The 16,362-nt window shown below is 34.4% G+C and overlaps 1 protein-coding gene across 3 annotated transcripts in view; it reads left to right on the top strand.

Annotated features, from left to right (window-relative positions):
* LOC117335421 (tektin-3-like) overlaps positions 1–14,831 on the top strand; it is a 33,275-nt gene extending 18,444 nt beyond the window's left edge. For all 3 annotated transcript variants that reach the window (XM_033895396.1, XM_033895393.1, XM_033895394.1), the window contains exons 2-11: positions 2,543–2,690; positions 6,935–7,105; positions 7,314–7,492; positions 8,504–8,589; positions 10,250–10,387; positions 10,713–10,783; positions 11,179–11,322; positions 11,696–11,918; positions 12,641–12,795; positions 12,977–14,831. In XM_033895396.1, the coding sequence (XP_033751287.1) occupies positions 2,683–2,690; positions 6,935–7,105; positions 7,314–7,492; positions 8,504–8,589; positions 10,250–10,387; positions 10,713–10,783; positions 11,179–11,322; positions 11,696–11,918; positions 12,641–12,795; positions 12,977–13,208 (1,407 nt within the window). In that variant the 5' untranslated portion in view covers positions 2,543–2,682 and the 3' untranslated portion in view covers positions 13,209–14,831. The remainder of the gene's footprint in view (positions 1–2,542; positions 2,691–6,934; positions 7,106–7,313; positions 7,493–8,503; positions 8,590–10,249; positions 10,388–10,712; positions 10,784–11,178; positions 11,323–11,695; positions 11,919–12,640; positions 12,796–12,976) is intronic.
* The last annotated feature ends 1,531 nt before the right edge of the window (positions 14,832–16,362 follow it).

Below are 16,362 nucleotides of genomic sequence, written 5' to 3' on the forward strand. Positions count from 1 at the left end.
ATCCGATCAAATTTCCTCGACATAATTGCCTCAGACACACACCTTTAGTAAACCTGTCAGCTGTATTGTATGGTAATATATTGATCCACGGTCAAAGTAAAAAAGAAAATTACGAAATTACGATTCAAGTAAATTAAATCATTATTAATTTAATATCATTATGAAAAGATATAATTAACAGCGAGTTGACACGGAAATTCAGAAAATGAAAATGCTGATAATATATATCAAATAAAAAACAATCTATCACTTAAAAGGAGAATGCGATTAAGTACATATACATTGTTATTATTTTCTAAAATATTAGGGTGAAGTCTTTTTTCTGTATTGTAAACTGAAGCTGTAACTGTTAGAATTATTTATAATGGACAACCGGCATATTTCTAATTACGTCATGGGTATTGCCATATTATACTATAGTCTTTCTCGATAATATGCTAGTTTAAGAAAAGAAAAAAAAACATTGTTAGTGCTGGCGTCGTTGAACCTGGTTACTAATCACAGTTATTCTGAAGGATTCCCCGAGTTTCATAAACTAACCCTCCATTTAGAGATCGTACCGACATGCACTACCGAGCAGACCCCCTGTCACTCAGACCTGCCTGTAACATGGACTAAGTGACGTGTACTTTAAGAAATGTCCCCTGCTAGACCTGCACTCTTTGTCGGGGGTAACCTGATGACGTGTAGTAAGATAGGCCTTCTGTACCAAGTCAGGTCTCATTCATGTAACTAAATTTACCTTCCCAAACGCCAACCGCTTGATTTGTTTTTCAATTTAGATATAATTAAATATTGTGGAAGTTTTTTTCTCCCTTTAATTTCTACTTTTATAAATGCAATTAACTGTCGTTTCCTGTTTTAAAAACCAATCCTTATAAAAAGCAGTAAACTGTACCTTAGGGCACAAATAAATCATTACTAACTACCATATTGTTCATTGTTGACAAGAAGAAAGAATTGAGAATGCTAAAATGGGAGCTTTGTTGGGTACTTTTGCTATAGGCTATATATATGGTGGTATTAGGAACAACTTGATCAGTGATCCCTTGAGCTGGAAGGACTTTCATCGCTGTGGTAATGACTTGGTATAATCACATTAATATCAACATATATATATCACTTTCCTATTTCCTGTATATTTGGCATTGAATTTTAATACGACTGAACGCGGTAATTTATGCATCTGTACGATAATCAAAGATATTCGAAGAGTTACATTAATTGTAAGTTGATTAATGTGACTTACATCGTCATTTGTATTGTATATTCTCGGGCCTATTGACTTTCATTTGTGTTGTACATTTCATTTCAGAAGTACTGTCTGATCACTATGTGAATCGAAATCATAAAATTAATCTATATTATTTTCAAAAGTTTTGGGCAATGAGTTCTTAAAACTATTCAACAAAGCATGATTTTTTTCTTTTGTTTGTTTTTATCTTAATTATATCACTTTCTATTTTGGCCGTAATCATTTTAAATCTATAAAATCTACTATACTCCTATATATGGAAATATTATTACGTGATATTGGTAATATTAATTGATATATCAATACATTTCCTGCATTACGTCATTTCCAATGTCATAGACACAATATCTACTAAAATATATATCAATTTATTAATGCATTATTTGAATTTTCCTTTAAAAACAATTCATGTGGTGAGATGTTATGATACACATGGTCGGTTCTTTGCTCATCTTATAATCATCTGTAATATGCCCTGCTATTTTCGTCATTCATGGCTGTGTGTCCAACGTCATTTTCTATTTCCGTTTAACTATTTGTCAGGTAAACACGGAAATATTGACCTTGCACACTTGATATGCACTCGACAAATCCTCATCTGATAATGTCTATAACCTATTGAATGTAGAACACTATGGAATAAAGTTACTTAGAAAAGTCTAACAAAATCTCGGTTATAAAAAAATCGATATTTTAATTCAATATTTACCTTTGATTAAATAGTACCTCAACATAGTTAATATCATCACAAATCTTTTCAAATAGATTCAAGGACTTTCAATACTTCAACGTAAAACCAAATAAGCCCAGTTATGTTTTTCTCGGTATTTATTTAACTGTTTATAGATCAATAATGTTTTGTTAATATATGCATTTTTATAATGGGTTCATTGGTAACGCTTGAATTAACACCGATCTGCCACTCGCAGCTGGTTTTAGACCCGAACCAAATACCATTTGCACAGCCAAAACGATTAAAGCTATCCAATACACATCTGAACTGCGAACAAATCTCTCCATGCTACTCTACGTCATGCAATAGCGCTTTCTATTTCAGGGGATTGTTCAAACAATAATCACAAATGCATTCTTATACACAGCCACATTAAACTCGTCTTAGTCTTAAGCAAGCATTAAGTCTAAACCCTCGTAACCAACGACTGTGTTTGCACAGTAACATCGGGTAGCAGTCAGTGTACGAACAGCAGTTCGGGGTGGCAGTATCTTCCTGTGTAATTCATAATTTACTACATCTATTAGATATACAAGGTGGTTTTTACATTGTAGGCCTTGTGGATGGTGAGTGGCACGTGACAAGTTGCTAGGCACATCTCTATAGTAACAACGCTCTTCCATAAACCGGTCTACTGATTGTTTTACGACATTTATCTCATTTGGAAGATCGATTCTGATCAGGAGAGATTAAAATGAGTCGGTAAGTACAAATATCACCATTACCTTGCCTTTACTATTCAGCTTTCATATTGTCATTCTGAATGTCATTTGTATAATTCAATTTATCGAAAGGATATCTTTCGCAAATATGATCTTGCGACAAAAACCTGTAGGCTAAAGTTGAAAATTTTAAACCATCGTCGGTAAAATTCTATTCACTGTGAATCAGTTCTAATATTCACGTACAACATTTTCTTTTCAAATGGTTATATTCCATTTCATTGAAAAGATCTTATTTCTGTCAAATGAAAGGAAACCGGCAACCTAAAAACTCCATACTAATATGATATATACACATACACATACATTTCAGACTTCGATTTTGAAAAATGAAAAGAAAACGGTTAGACTATAAATGAAAAGGATCTTAACATTACATTATCCCTTTGAGAGCTTTAGTTAAAAGCTACATGTTGTAAGATTTCTAGAACTCAATGAATTCATTTCATGCCATATCTATATCATATTGTTCAGTGAAACTCTATATATAATTATAGTTTTCAATCCTCCAGTTATGGACATAGATATGTCGCCATGGGGGTTAATTGTAAGTTCAAATTATTTCTATCATTACTAGACAAATAACGACATTTTCTTTCATATTTACCATTATGATATGTTTCATAAACTACAAAGGCGTATTGTCCTCCACAGTTCAGTGTTGAATTCAATTATATATTCAATATCATCAAAAGGGAAGTATGAAAGAATAGAAATAAGCATTATACCCTCGCCTTTTAACTATCAACCTCAGACAACCTTAATTTATAATATACACAAATCAGTATATAAATGTCTCAAACAGTAAACTGCCATGTTGTATGATATGTTATCGAGTCTGTCCGACCAGTCATAAAAAATCAGCAGAATAGTATGCAAGTCATCCACAGAGCTTTTAATATAAATCGCAAACAGACGATATCATGTTGTTTTTGTTTTTTTCTTTTGAATTTCGCGTCAACCAAAATTATGATAAATGGATATAACTATGAGAAACGTTTGGTAACATAGGTAAAACCTTAATTTCCTTTCTCTTGTCATTGTATTGTAATTAGACATACATTGTTGATAAGTAATTAGACAAATTATTGATAAGTAGATATCCTATCGCTGTGTCACGATCAGTACACAGAACCAATTAACTTCTCATCAGGTTATCCTGAGAGACAACATCATTTACTGTGAAAACCAATTCCATAAATTTTTAAATTGTCATTTCATTGTTTCATTGTCAATCCTATATAGACTTTCGTTTCCATTGTCTCTGGTTTCACTCCAGTGGGCGTGAAATGTAATATACGTTGAGCTTAGTTGTTTGTTTACAAGATTCGATCCTGAAAATAGTTGCAAATGCCAATGTACTGAAAGAAGAAAAATAGTATTAAATTGATATGTTTGGTTCTTTAGTACATGTTAATGCGTTCTAGATTTTTTTATAGCAAAATCATGTTAGCTTAATAAGCAACGGCTTAATCTTAAACTCCTTTTCAGAAACAATCCATAATTTCATATAAATTTAATTTTAAACCATACATGTTGATAAATATAAAGATATTAAAAATGACAAAATATCTTGAAATTATCATTTCATTTGAAACATCGTTCAATTAAAAAAAACTTAAAATTGCCATGTTAAGCTAACAATACATATCGCCTCTAATGAGGATGTTCAATACGTATAGCTAATTATCTTAACTCATATCTCCAGAGCTACCACCAATGTACAGTATTCAATATGTACATATATTACTAAGCTTGTAGTACCACATTTACATGCGAGACTTGGATACCCACGACTGGATGACTTGTCTCCGCTCACATTTCCCCTACCAAAACTGTATCTATTATTCAAATGAATTAGAGTATTTCGTTTCCATATAGAACGTCAAGCTTTGTTTTAGGAAATGAATGTCAAGTCAGTAGATCAATACAAAAGTGAATAATAGTATTCTGTTATTACCTTGTCATAGAATAAATAAGCTTAAAAGTCGATATATTGATAAAAGGTAGGTTTTCATAATCAATTATTTGTGTATATCATGTACGTACAATAATGCCGTCAGTGTCCTGTAACAAACACACTAATCAACATGATAGGAAACCCCTGATTCATGTTTAAATGATGTGTTGACAATAAAAATGATTCCAATAATCGTTATATACTATAAATCTAAATGACCAATGTTACTATGTCAAATATATGTTCTGTGACTGAAAATTTCACTTATCGTTATCTACATAACCGTTCTATGTTCATTTGTCACGTGACACAAAGTTACACAAATTGTTACATCATATACCTCTAAATGACTCCTGAATCTAGGTCAAACCGGTGTCGTGTGAAATACACTAGGTGTTATAACTTATAGTGACCGGTACATTCACTGATGTGGCAGATCACTTTGGTAATGAAAGTGGTAAAAAGGTCAAAAACACACACCTCACTAAGAACATATTAACATTCCCTTAATAATTTTCTTTGTCTAACGTTTAAACTTCATGGTAATATATGATATCTTTAGTTGTTTGCTTTATACAGCGATACAGAAGCATTGATTACATATCTATGTAAATATTGCAACTGAGCAAATAAACTTCATCTGAACTGGATTTGTCTTACCGATGAAATTCTTTTAATGTTGACCTTAATATCTAGTAAATAATATACGTTTAAACAGTTTATTTAAAATGGTCAGGCACCAAATAAAAAAACAGGGTTTGCATTGTTATTATCCTCATTATATTGACGATGCATTAAAAAAGCAGGGGGGAAAAGATTATTAGGCTTTATATCAAGTATTAATATATTTTTATCTTGTGATATTTGTTGTAAAGCGAAATTAGTTTGAATGATAAACACTTGAAAATGCATAACTATGATATGTCAATAATTAGGTGTTTTTCATGTTAACATCCACACTTTTTAATATCTAAACATGAGTCCACCCTCGCATGGTAACTAGGCGATTCGAAACTAGATTGGAATTAAAAGGCCGACGTTAACAGCAAGTTGAATTATATGGATGTTTGCTTTGTGACAACAAAATGCATTGAATGCTCATTTATCACATCGATGTAAAGTAAACACATCAATTTGACAATGCTCGTGCGCACGGGCATACTGTGTATGGTATGTTAAAACAACCAACGTCATGATTCGATTTTCACTCTGTGTGTGATGTAAGCGATATTGAAAAAAAATCATTTCAGAAAAATTCATAGACTTATATACTTTTGTTTAGTTATTTGTAGGATTTGTTCATGCCAATGAAGCAACATAATTGTCGTTCTTCTTTCTCTATTCCCCATTATGATAGAGACATATGTCTCGATCGTTTAACTATAAAAAGCTTAGCACACCTCACCAATAGGTAGGCCTAAGGCATCTATAACACATTTTCCAATATACTAGGTATATACTATTATGGAAGATTGCATGGACTATTGTCAAATGTCCAAAGGTGTAAATAGTGTCTACTCTCTAGTCACAACATGACACTAGGTATTCCCAAGTTTAGAACGATTATTTGCCTATGGAAACCTGGAGTACCGTTTTAGGCGATAATGTTAGCCTTAAGTAGTATTACGTTGATAATGTGGGGTGTGTGCTCCAGATTTCAGACCTGTCACGTCTATAGACCTGCAATTTAATCCTGAAATGAAAAAGCTCGTGATTTACTTAAGTGGTTGATCAGGGCTGTCAAAAGAGTTTGTTTAAACAACTTCTTGGCTAAACAAAACGACAGGATTTCTTAAACACATGTGTGTTGAACGTATATCTTAATTAAAAGGTAAATATAAACGTTTCTTGAGCTAAATGTATACAAGGGCTCTTGCTGACAGCAAATCTAAATGATACTCTGAATTACGCTCGATCGAGGGATAGGTATATACTCTAGCTAAAGATTGATATAAGCCCCGGACTGAGTAATAAAAAATATCAATAGCATAGCACTAGACAACAATTAGTCTGTCGTCAGGTTTTTCAAAAACTTATCAACAATAATCAATGTCCAAAAGGTTAGAAAAAGAATACCATTGTGTACAGATAAGTAAAGATATATAATCATGATTTAAGTTATAAGTCGATATTTTAAGTTCACAAAAGCTTACATGGTTAATTACTTACAATTGTCAAAAAAAACCAATTACAAAATGTACTAGGGCAAACACTCGTAACTACTTATTTCATTTTGACTTGACTATCTCAATGTATAATTGTAGAATGGGCTACTACGACAGTGGCTCTGTCCTGCGCACGCGCAGCGTCACACCAGGAGCAGAAATGTCAAAAATGTTGCCATACGTCACTGACAAGACCATTTCTCGTCACCTTGGATACGCAGGGAAATCCTTGGACTTGGGACATGCTGCAACTTACTACAATCCAGCCAGGTATACTACTTAATATGATTAGGCCATATTTGCTGTAGTTCCTAATTAGTTCTGCGAAATGAATTCCATTTTCCAATATCGTCCCTTGAATTTTTTTTTTTATTATTTTATTTTTACGCCGGTGCCATTATCATACAGCACTTTCCCTGCCAGAAAGAGCTTTGTCATTTCACTTCAATGTATAACTATGGTGATCGTTGTTCTACAGGAATGCCCTGTACTCTCGCTACACCACCAATGACTGGGGATTGTCCAACAGCATGAATTATTCCATGTCAGACAAGGAGCGATCTTTTGCCGAGCGTCTTAGAGCCGACGCATGGAGAACCGTCAAGGAGACGGACGCTCGCACACGTAACAGGCAGAACGATATCACGAAAAAGCTAGGTAAGTGTTCAGAAAGCGTTTGGTACGAGACAGTGTCATTATGGGAACTGAAAGTGCTAACGGTCCCTATTGTGCCGTATGTGGTATACCACAACGGTGGCAAGAACTTGTTATGTGGAGAACGTGAAATGTTAAGATGATATTTAGGACAAGAAAAATACTTACCACATAGTGCTGACAAATATTGGTATGACAGAAGTGAACTTGATATCAAAGATAGAAATGAAGTAAAACATCTATGATAATCTATACTTGAAAATCCAAAATACAATAAATGCTTAAAAAATGTATGGCCAGAATGTGTCCGGGACTTGAGCTTCACAGATATATGACGTCATCTTAGTAGATGTTAAATGTAATTAACGAATGTTTGACATCTATGAAGATGACGATGTGAAGTTTTCTGCCAAGGTCGTGAAAATCGACATGATCTATTTTTGCATTGGTGTCCAAAAAGATGTCCCTCGTTTATCCGACCATCATGATAGCTTTGTGTAATAGGTTCACTTTGAAAAAAGCACCAAAGTGAAATTTCCTTTCGTTTATTCCAAATCCAAATTTTCAGGTGAGAGAGTAACCGACATCGCTTTCTTGAAGAGCGAAATCAACATGGAAATAGGGATAGTTGCAAATGAAACTCAAAATCTCAAGGTACCTTGGTTCGATTGCTAACTTTAGGTGATGTCGCTAACATATGTGGTTGCATGCGATTTTCGGTGGTAGAAAAGGAAAATAATATATATTAATATTTTTGTTGTGTGTTTGTTAATCATCTTAATAAATTAATGAACCCAATTATTCAAATGCTGTGTTACGTAGAGTGAAACCTTATACGAAAAATTAAAAACAAAAAAATCATATAATATCTTAATTGATTTTAAAAAACGAATTATCTACATTTTGGCATTAGTTTTTCAACAACACTAACACACATTTGAATAACTGGTCAAAGGTCAAACATGGTGCAAAAATAACAGTTTGCATTTTTGGGCGCATGCTTTCTTTCCTCAGGGGAGCGAGTCTATGACATTGCTTTCTGGAAAAGCGAGCTTAACAATGAGATTAATGCCATGGCGACAGAAACCGACAATCTCAAGGTAAAAACAGTTATATGCCTGACTACTCTGGTTATTTTAGTTGTTCCTATGTGAGTACAAGTTAAACATGAGAAGGTTTCTTGCAATTTATGCTCAGAAGGTCTGGGTTAAGAAATCTGTAAAATTTGTTAAAACTGTCATCCTTCATTATTTTTCATATCAATTTTACCTGATGTACCCCTAAAATCACTCCTAGCTGTAAACGTAACCCACGTCTTTGATAATCCTGCCCTTAATTCCCATTAAAATGAGTTAAAATGATATACCTTTAGGTTACGTATTGCTTAATGATTCGTATCCTGAGATAGAGCGTTAGTTTCGTGTTAGATAAAATAACCGTCACGCTTGATTCAATGCATTCCTTATTTCCATCTAAAAAAACGTTATAGAGAAAGGGGAGGTAATTTTTTTTGTGTCGTTAATGATAGAGCAACTAGTAATTATCCAAATAAGAGGACCCCAGCTTTCCTAGACAGTAAAGGGAGGCAATCCGTCTGTGTCGTAATTTAGTAATATTAGTAATGTAGCTATATAATTGTGTTACACAAGTCTGCGATTGATGTTTAATGAAAGCAGAATTCTTAAAATCGTCCTGTATAGAGGATCCAGCATATCATTGAACAATCCACAATAGATAAGTTGTTATTGCGATATTTTTTTCTGAACAAAAAAATTAAGACCATCAGGAAAGATGTTTTATAGAAGTTACAAAAAGGTTTTCTTAATTTATAGAATACAGAAAAAAGAAAAAGAAAACATTATATACTAACCCTTCTCACACCCCTGAAATTTCTCCAACAGATATATGCTAATATAATCGTCATTTTTGACGGAATCAGCAAAACATTAGAAGAAAACTTTCTTTTCACAGCGTTAGTTTAACGAACGATAACTTAGTGTAAAGATTAAAAACAAACTAACATTAGTGAAAGGAACGACAACTCGTTGAAAAAATTAAAAACAAAACTAACGTTGATGCAAGGAACGAAAACTTGGTGTTAAGATTAAAAATTAGATACAATATATGTGTGGAATGATAAATTAATTGTTTCTGCGATGTAATGTGTTAAACTAACTAATACCATTTGACCCTATTTTATCGTTTTTATTGACCTACATTAACTTATTTATATTTTGTTGCTTATTGTGTTGTCCGAAACAAAAACGCTATTCGTTTCTTTTTCTCGTGTTAAGATGTAACTTTCCACATCCTATCTGATGAATATCGTTACTACCAATAAAACTATGTCAACTTATAGCCGATGACAACAGTTTAACAGTCAGTTTTGTTTATTTGAAAAAATGCCTTCAAAATGATTCATCGACATTATAAAATGCAATTCAAGTGTTTTCACTGCATTTCTTATTATGAAAATGTATTTAAATATTAAATACAAGCCCATCATTAAATAATTAGCCATTCAATATATCCACCCGAGTCCTACTACACATCTATTTTCGTCATTTCAGTAACATAATTAATTTTTTGTTGCCTTCTTCATAATTTATTCTTTAGTGCATTTCATAATTCATTCACGACTGAACCTATTGTTCCCCTATAGTCTGTTTCATAATTCATTCACGACTGAACATATTGTTTACCTATAGTCTGTTTCATAATGTAGTCACGACTGACTCGAGAGTTATCGTTCGTTTGTAGGAGTACCGTCGTACTTTGGAGAAGGCCCTTGCTGACACTGCCAATCCGCTCCACATCGCAGAGGAGTGTCTCATGCACAGAGAGAAACGCCAGGGAATTGACCTTGTCCATGATGACGTGGAGAAACAACTGATCAAGGTATAGGACAAAACCTTGCCTTATCCCAGATAAGCTGTAAAATATGTTCCACGGTGATAAATCGCTTGAAATATAATCATTGTTTTCAGTATTTAAATATTTCAGAAAATTGGTTAATTTGATATGTTTAAGATAGATTATAAAGGCTGCTGTTTGTAATGTCAACATTTAAGGGGGGGGGGGGGGGGGGGGGGGGGGGGGGGGGATACGTATTTCCATTCTTCACTGTCAAATAAGGGAGATAATAATACAGATCACCTGAAAATTCATAATACAATATGTAAATTGTCCAGTAAGTAACAAATCTGCATTGATTTTGGAATAGGAAGTTGATGCCATCAAGAAATGCCAAGCTAAGATGAAGAGGGTTTTGGACAAGGCCTACGTCCAGCTCAAGTGAGTTTTGAAATTTTTATCAACTAAACTCAGTTTTTTAGTACCAACGTCGGACGAATATGTTTCTTGTGATAACTTAAAAGGATTGAAATGTTTCTGAAGAACAATACATGAATAATATTCACCGAACGAGAGTATTATATCATTCCTGATGTCAAGCAATCTTTGAGGTTGATGAGACCATGATACAATGTACCTCTGTGGGTTAAAATAATTGAGTTAAAAGAGCTGAAATTATATATAATATGACAAAATTGAAAACTTAACGATGGTATATCATTATTTTCGTTCATTTGTTTGTGTTACTCCAGTAATTAGATCCATTTCTATACCATTGGTGCAATTTCAAGCCAGAGGTGTTAAGTCTTTATGATAATGATATTGTTCGTTCCCAGGATGAACCGCGCCGCTCAGCACACTCTTGAGATTGATGCCAAGGACAAACACCACGCCCAGGGCCTTGACGACAGGATGCAGCAGCTGAGAAATGCCTCCGCCGGAATCGGCTATCACCCAGGCATCGAGGCCATCGATAACACGTAAGTTCCTCCACCCAGTAGTATTTATCTTTACTCCATTATACAATTAGGAATCGTCATTCGTTTTCCTTGAAAAAATTGTCCACCTTCTGATATATTTTATTGCGTGAATTTAAAATTAAATTTTTATTATTTTGGCAAAGGGACCACAGCCGAAAGGGAATATTCTTATGTTGCCAAACACGAGGCTTTTGGAGTGTTTAGCTGCTTAAGAATTTTACTCGGAGGGTTGAGATAACTTATTTCCAAATTGGATATTGATGCTACTATGAGTCTAGATCGGATTGAGTGATAGTGATCACACACAAGAAGGACAATTGTACATGACATTGCTACAATACCCCATGATTAAATACGGATTCTCGATTTGTAGCATCACCATCCCCGACTCCTGGGTAAGGTACACACAAGAGAATATCGCAAGATCTCAGAAGGAGAGAGCTGCATCTGAGCGTCTACGAGGAGAAATCGACAGCACCCTCCGCGCATGCGCCAATGACATGTGGAACCAGTTCAACTGTGTCAACAATTCCTTCAATGGCCGAAACAGGCAGACAACTGATGCTAGGAACAAACTCCAGGCTCATTTACAGAGGGTAAGACAAACGCAATGAATGATTTATGTTTATAATGTCGAAGCTTATAAATATCGAAATAGGGATGAAGTTCTACTTCAAATCTTGATTTATTTCACTCTGAAAACGTGAAGATGTTCAGTATTGATTTAAATTAAGGTAATAACTCCACCTCGATTTTCTCCTGAAAACATTCGTTAGCTGTTACATACATTCGTAAGCTGTTACATACATTCGTAAGCTGTTACATACATTCGTTGGCTGTTACATACATTCGTTGGCTGTTACATACATTCGTTGGCTGTTACATACATTCGTAAGCTGTTACATACATTCGTAAGCTGTTACATACATTCGTTAGCTGTTACACACATTCGTAAGCTGTTACACACATTCGTTGGCTGTTACATACATTCGTTGGCTGTTACATACATTCATTAGCTGTTCCTGATAATTTCAAATGTTTCCCTCTGCATTAAATGACATATGTTGTGAGTTTAAACGTTTTGAACAGGATGGCTCACCACTTGATAATTAAAGCACCCCGCGATCTAACCCCATGAGTGGAGCCATGTTGGTTTTTATGAAAACAACAAATTGCTTTCTTCCTTCACATGTATGACACTTGGATATAGTAACTAAGGAATCAATTCCAAGTTACAGACAAAGAGTGTAGAAGCTCTACGTTAAGTAAAATTTCCGAATATTTCAGCAGAATTAAGATAATCCAATTATCATTTCAGACTCTACAAGAGATCTTCGATATGGAGAGGAACATTGAGTTGCTAAGGAAGGCAATCCAGGACAAGGAGATGCCAATGAAGGTAGCCCAGACCCGATTGGACGAGAGAACCCGCCGAATCAACGTCGAGCTCTGTAACGACCCCGTCATGAGATCGTGAGTATACGTCATCAATTATTGTCATACATTAATTTCGCTTTTTTAACACTTCCAGTAGACGCCTTTCTTCATGGCGCATTTCCAAACCTCGCTATATATGTGGGTATGCCACAAACTGTCAAAACTTTGTGTTCAACTTCCGTTCTTTCACTAATCGTTGAAATTTCTCTCAATACAGGCTACAGAGGGAGATCGCCGAGATCCGGGAGTCAGTGAGAATCCTGAAGGAGAGGCTGAAGGCCTCCGAACTCAGCTTGTGCCGTCTAATGAAGACGAAAGCCACATTGGAGCACGATATATCTGTGAAGGAAAACACTCTCAAGATTGACACCGCTTACTGCATGGGCATGCGCAAAGGCTTCCCAATGGATCCTAAAGTCGGACCGGTGTTTCAAATGCCAATATGTTAATAATTAGAACATTTATCAATTATTTTCTATAGAAATCCACGAACTAAATAAAGAACTTTCCAAATGTCATCTGTCGGGAATGGTTGGAATTTTTTAATGAATTTATCGATGGAGTGACGTCATTCAAAATCCATCAAAAAGCGTCTTGATATATATAAGTATTAAAAACTATTCGTTATACCGTGATTATTTAAAGAGTGTACGTTCAGCGAATAAATACAGAATTAGAAGACAGTGTCTATGTATATCTTACAAAAAAGACGTTGTTTGTTTCGCAAATTTGCGAAAGTTTGAAAGTTTTATATATTCATTCCGCAAACTTTAAAAGTCTATTGACCCAGTTTGTCATTCAAGATAGACGTTGTGGAAATCATCAATATCCTTTATTGTTCACTTGTTTCATAACAGATCTTTTGTTCATGTTATAATTGCAAATAGGATTTGCTTTTCATTTATTTCGTTTCTTCCTTTTTTCGAAGAGAAGATTTACAACAAGAAGGGGTGTTTTTTCTAGACATATGTATTTTTTGTTTATAACATTAAATGATTCAGAAAACCCTTTCTAGATTTTCCTCTCCCATTACATCGAAGCAATCTCGAAGTTAAGGATTTACTAGGCATGCTTAAGTTAGTGCAAGTTAGCGATATTTTGTTCTGTAACTATATGAACTAAATCAGAAAGAACCTTAAAAATACAGTCGTATCTGTGAGTGGTACAATCTGGTTTAAACTTCGTGAACTTTTACCGTTCAGTATTTCGTCATTTACCGAACAGAACTTGCATTTCAGTATAACTTATTTCAAATTTTATCGTATAGATATCGTTGTGTTTTTTTCAAATTATAGTTTCAAATTATTGTAGGAGATGAATAATAATTAAGCGCAGTAATCAAAAGTTAATCAGCTAGATTTTAAACAGATGGTAAGTAGTGCTAATAAAGCACGATCATTTGCTGTTAGAACTACATAACTCTAGCCAGCATAATTAGCAGTGCTGAAAATAATTGGGTACGTAGTGCTATTCTGATACATATTTTTGTTGTGTAATAAGTGTGAATAAAAAAGGGTTTGTATCTTATTTTTTTAATTTCTGTTGAATACTTTTATTTATAAAAATTATGAATACACATATACTTATATATTGAACCGTCCAAATTAAATACTTTTTAAGTAATTTAAATACATATACCATGTTCTGATTTTTATCATTTCAGATAATTATTAAACGTGAACGTGCTTGTATTGAATTTTAAACTAAATTATTCAATTTCATAAAAATGCTGCACATGATTTGAATATATCGTGAATTTCCGTTCATGACGGAAGCTGCTGCGATCCAGTAAAAAGTGCGCATGCTCCGAGGACAACTTCCTCTTTGAGGACGTAAACCACATCAGTATTAGATTACAACTCGAACATTACAACTATGTAATTGCTCAATACAATGTCCATGTACGTAGAGTAAATGACTTGCCATCTAATGTGCTATGAACTGTGATATATCGGCTATATTTTATTTATATGTTGTTAAAATTTTGTATATAGCGTTTCAAATCCATTGGTCGAGTAGACACCATTGTACTGCTTATGTTGTTTGCACAATAAAACGTGGAAAAAATATAATTTGTGCATATTTTTTATTCTCTGGACATTAGTGTTCTCGTTATGAGGTTTCGCCCATTATTAAACAACACAGAATCAGGGGGAATTGAGTTAAATGTAGCATAGTTCTAGTCTTTGCTGTATGTTTGCTGTATATACGTACCTGCAAGAGATGCCCAAACAAGCATTTATGACAAGGACATTAAAGTTTGTTTAAAATTCGGGTGAAAATTAGAAGAGACACAAAACAAGAGGCACATGGGCCTTACCGGTCACCTGACTCTAAAGACCCTAGTACTATTGTAGCATACATAGTAGCAAGTATGGTGGCACTGTTGACCATGGCAGCCATCTTGGATTTCGGACGGAGCCAAAAAATAACAACACTTGATCAGGATCATCTCGGGATCATTTTAGGTAAACTAGAGCTGAATCCCACTGGTGGAACTTGAGAAAAAGTTTGAAAAAGGTGTTGTTCAAGAAAAACATGATTGCGAAATCATCTTACAGAATGGTCGCCATGGCTGCCGTGTCGAAGTTTTAACCAGACTGAAAAATAGCAACACGTACTTTGTTGGCTCCCCTTCCTTAACATCCTCACCAATTTCCAGCTCAGTGGCACCAGTGGATCTAGAAAAGTTTAAAATGTGTTTTCCAAGATGGCTGCTATGGCGGTCATCTTGGATTTCGGACCGATTGGAAAAATAACAACATTTGGTCAGGACCATCTCAGGGTCATTCCAGGCAAGAGTCAGCTCAATCCCACCAGTGGAACTTACGAAAGAAGTTAGAAATGTGAAAAGTTTACGCACGGCAGACGACGTACGACGACGGACGAAGCACGATGACTATAGATCATCCTGTCGGTAAGATAACCTAAAAGCTAAGGGATATATTCGGGACAACAACAAATCCTTCACTAAGTCTTGACCAATGCTGCTATGCAGGGGAGACAAATACTTAACAAGGGGAGTAACTCTAGCTAATATGTTGGTCAATCTCATTATGAATGAGGGGAGATCCAAACAAAATAAAATTCAGTATATTATGACATATAGTACTTCGCGGGAGATCCCCAATCTTGAAAAAACCGTATCTGGTGGAATTTTCCAGTCATTAATTCCCCGGAACTCGATCCTGAATACACGTAGAGCATTTCCAGTTACAAGGAATTCGGCGTTTTGAAGTCTTACGAGAATTGAGGGGAAATAACTCCTGTATAATAAGCAACATTTAAATCTAGGTAAAATATTATTTAAAAGCATAGTTGATAATAAGCTGTGAGTTTTATAAGGTTCGCACAGGTCAGCCAAATGTTGACAGATCCTTGCACTTTACATAGTTTTATCAAAATTACATAAAACACAAAATACATTCACTCATGCAAATCAAAAATCGTTTTCTGCTATTTCTTTTTTCGTAAAATGTAATCAACTGAACATTTATATCAATCATTTACTTATATCTGAACACCACACTGAAAATGTATTGTTGTAAATGTAAATATAATTATGACCATTATATTTATAAGTGGGGGGTATTTTAATCACGG

Source organism: Pecten maximus, chromosome 10, assembly GCF_902652985.1.
Source record: "Pecten maximus chromosome 10, xPecMax1.1, whole genome shotgun sequence".
NCBI lineage: Eukaryota > Metazoa > Mollusca > Bivalvia > Pectinida > Pectinidae > Pecten > Pecten maximus.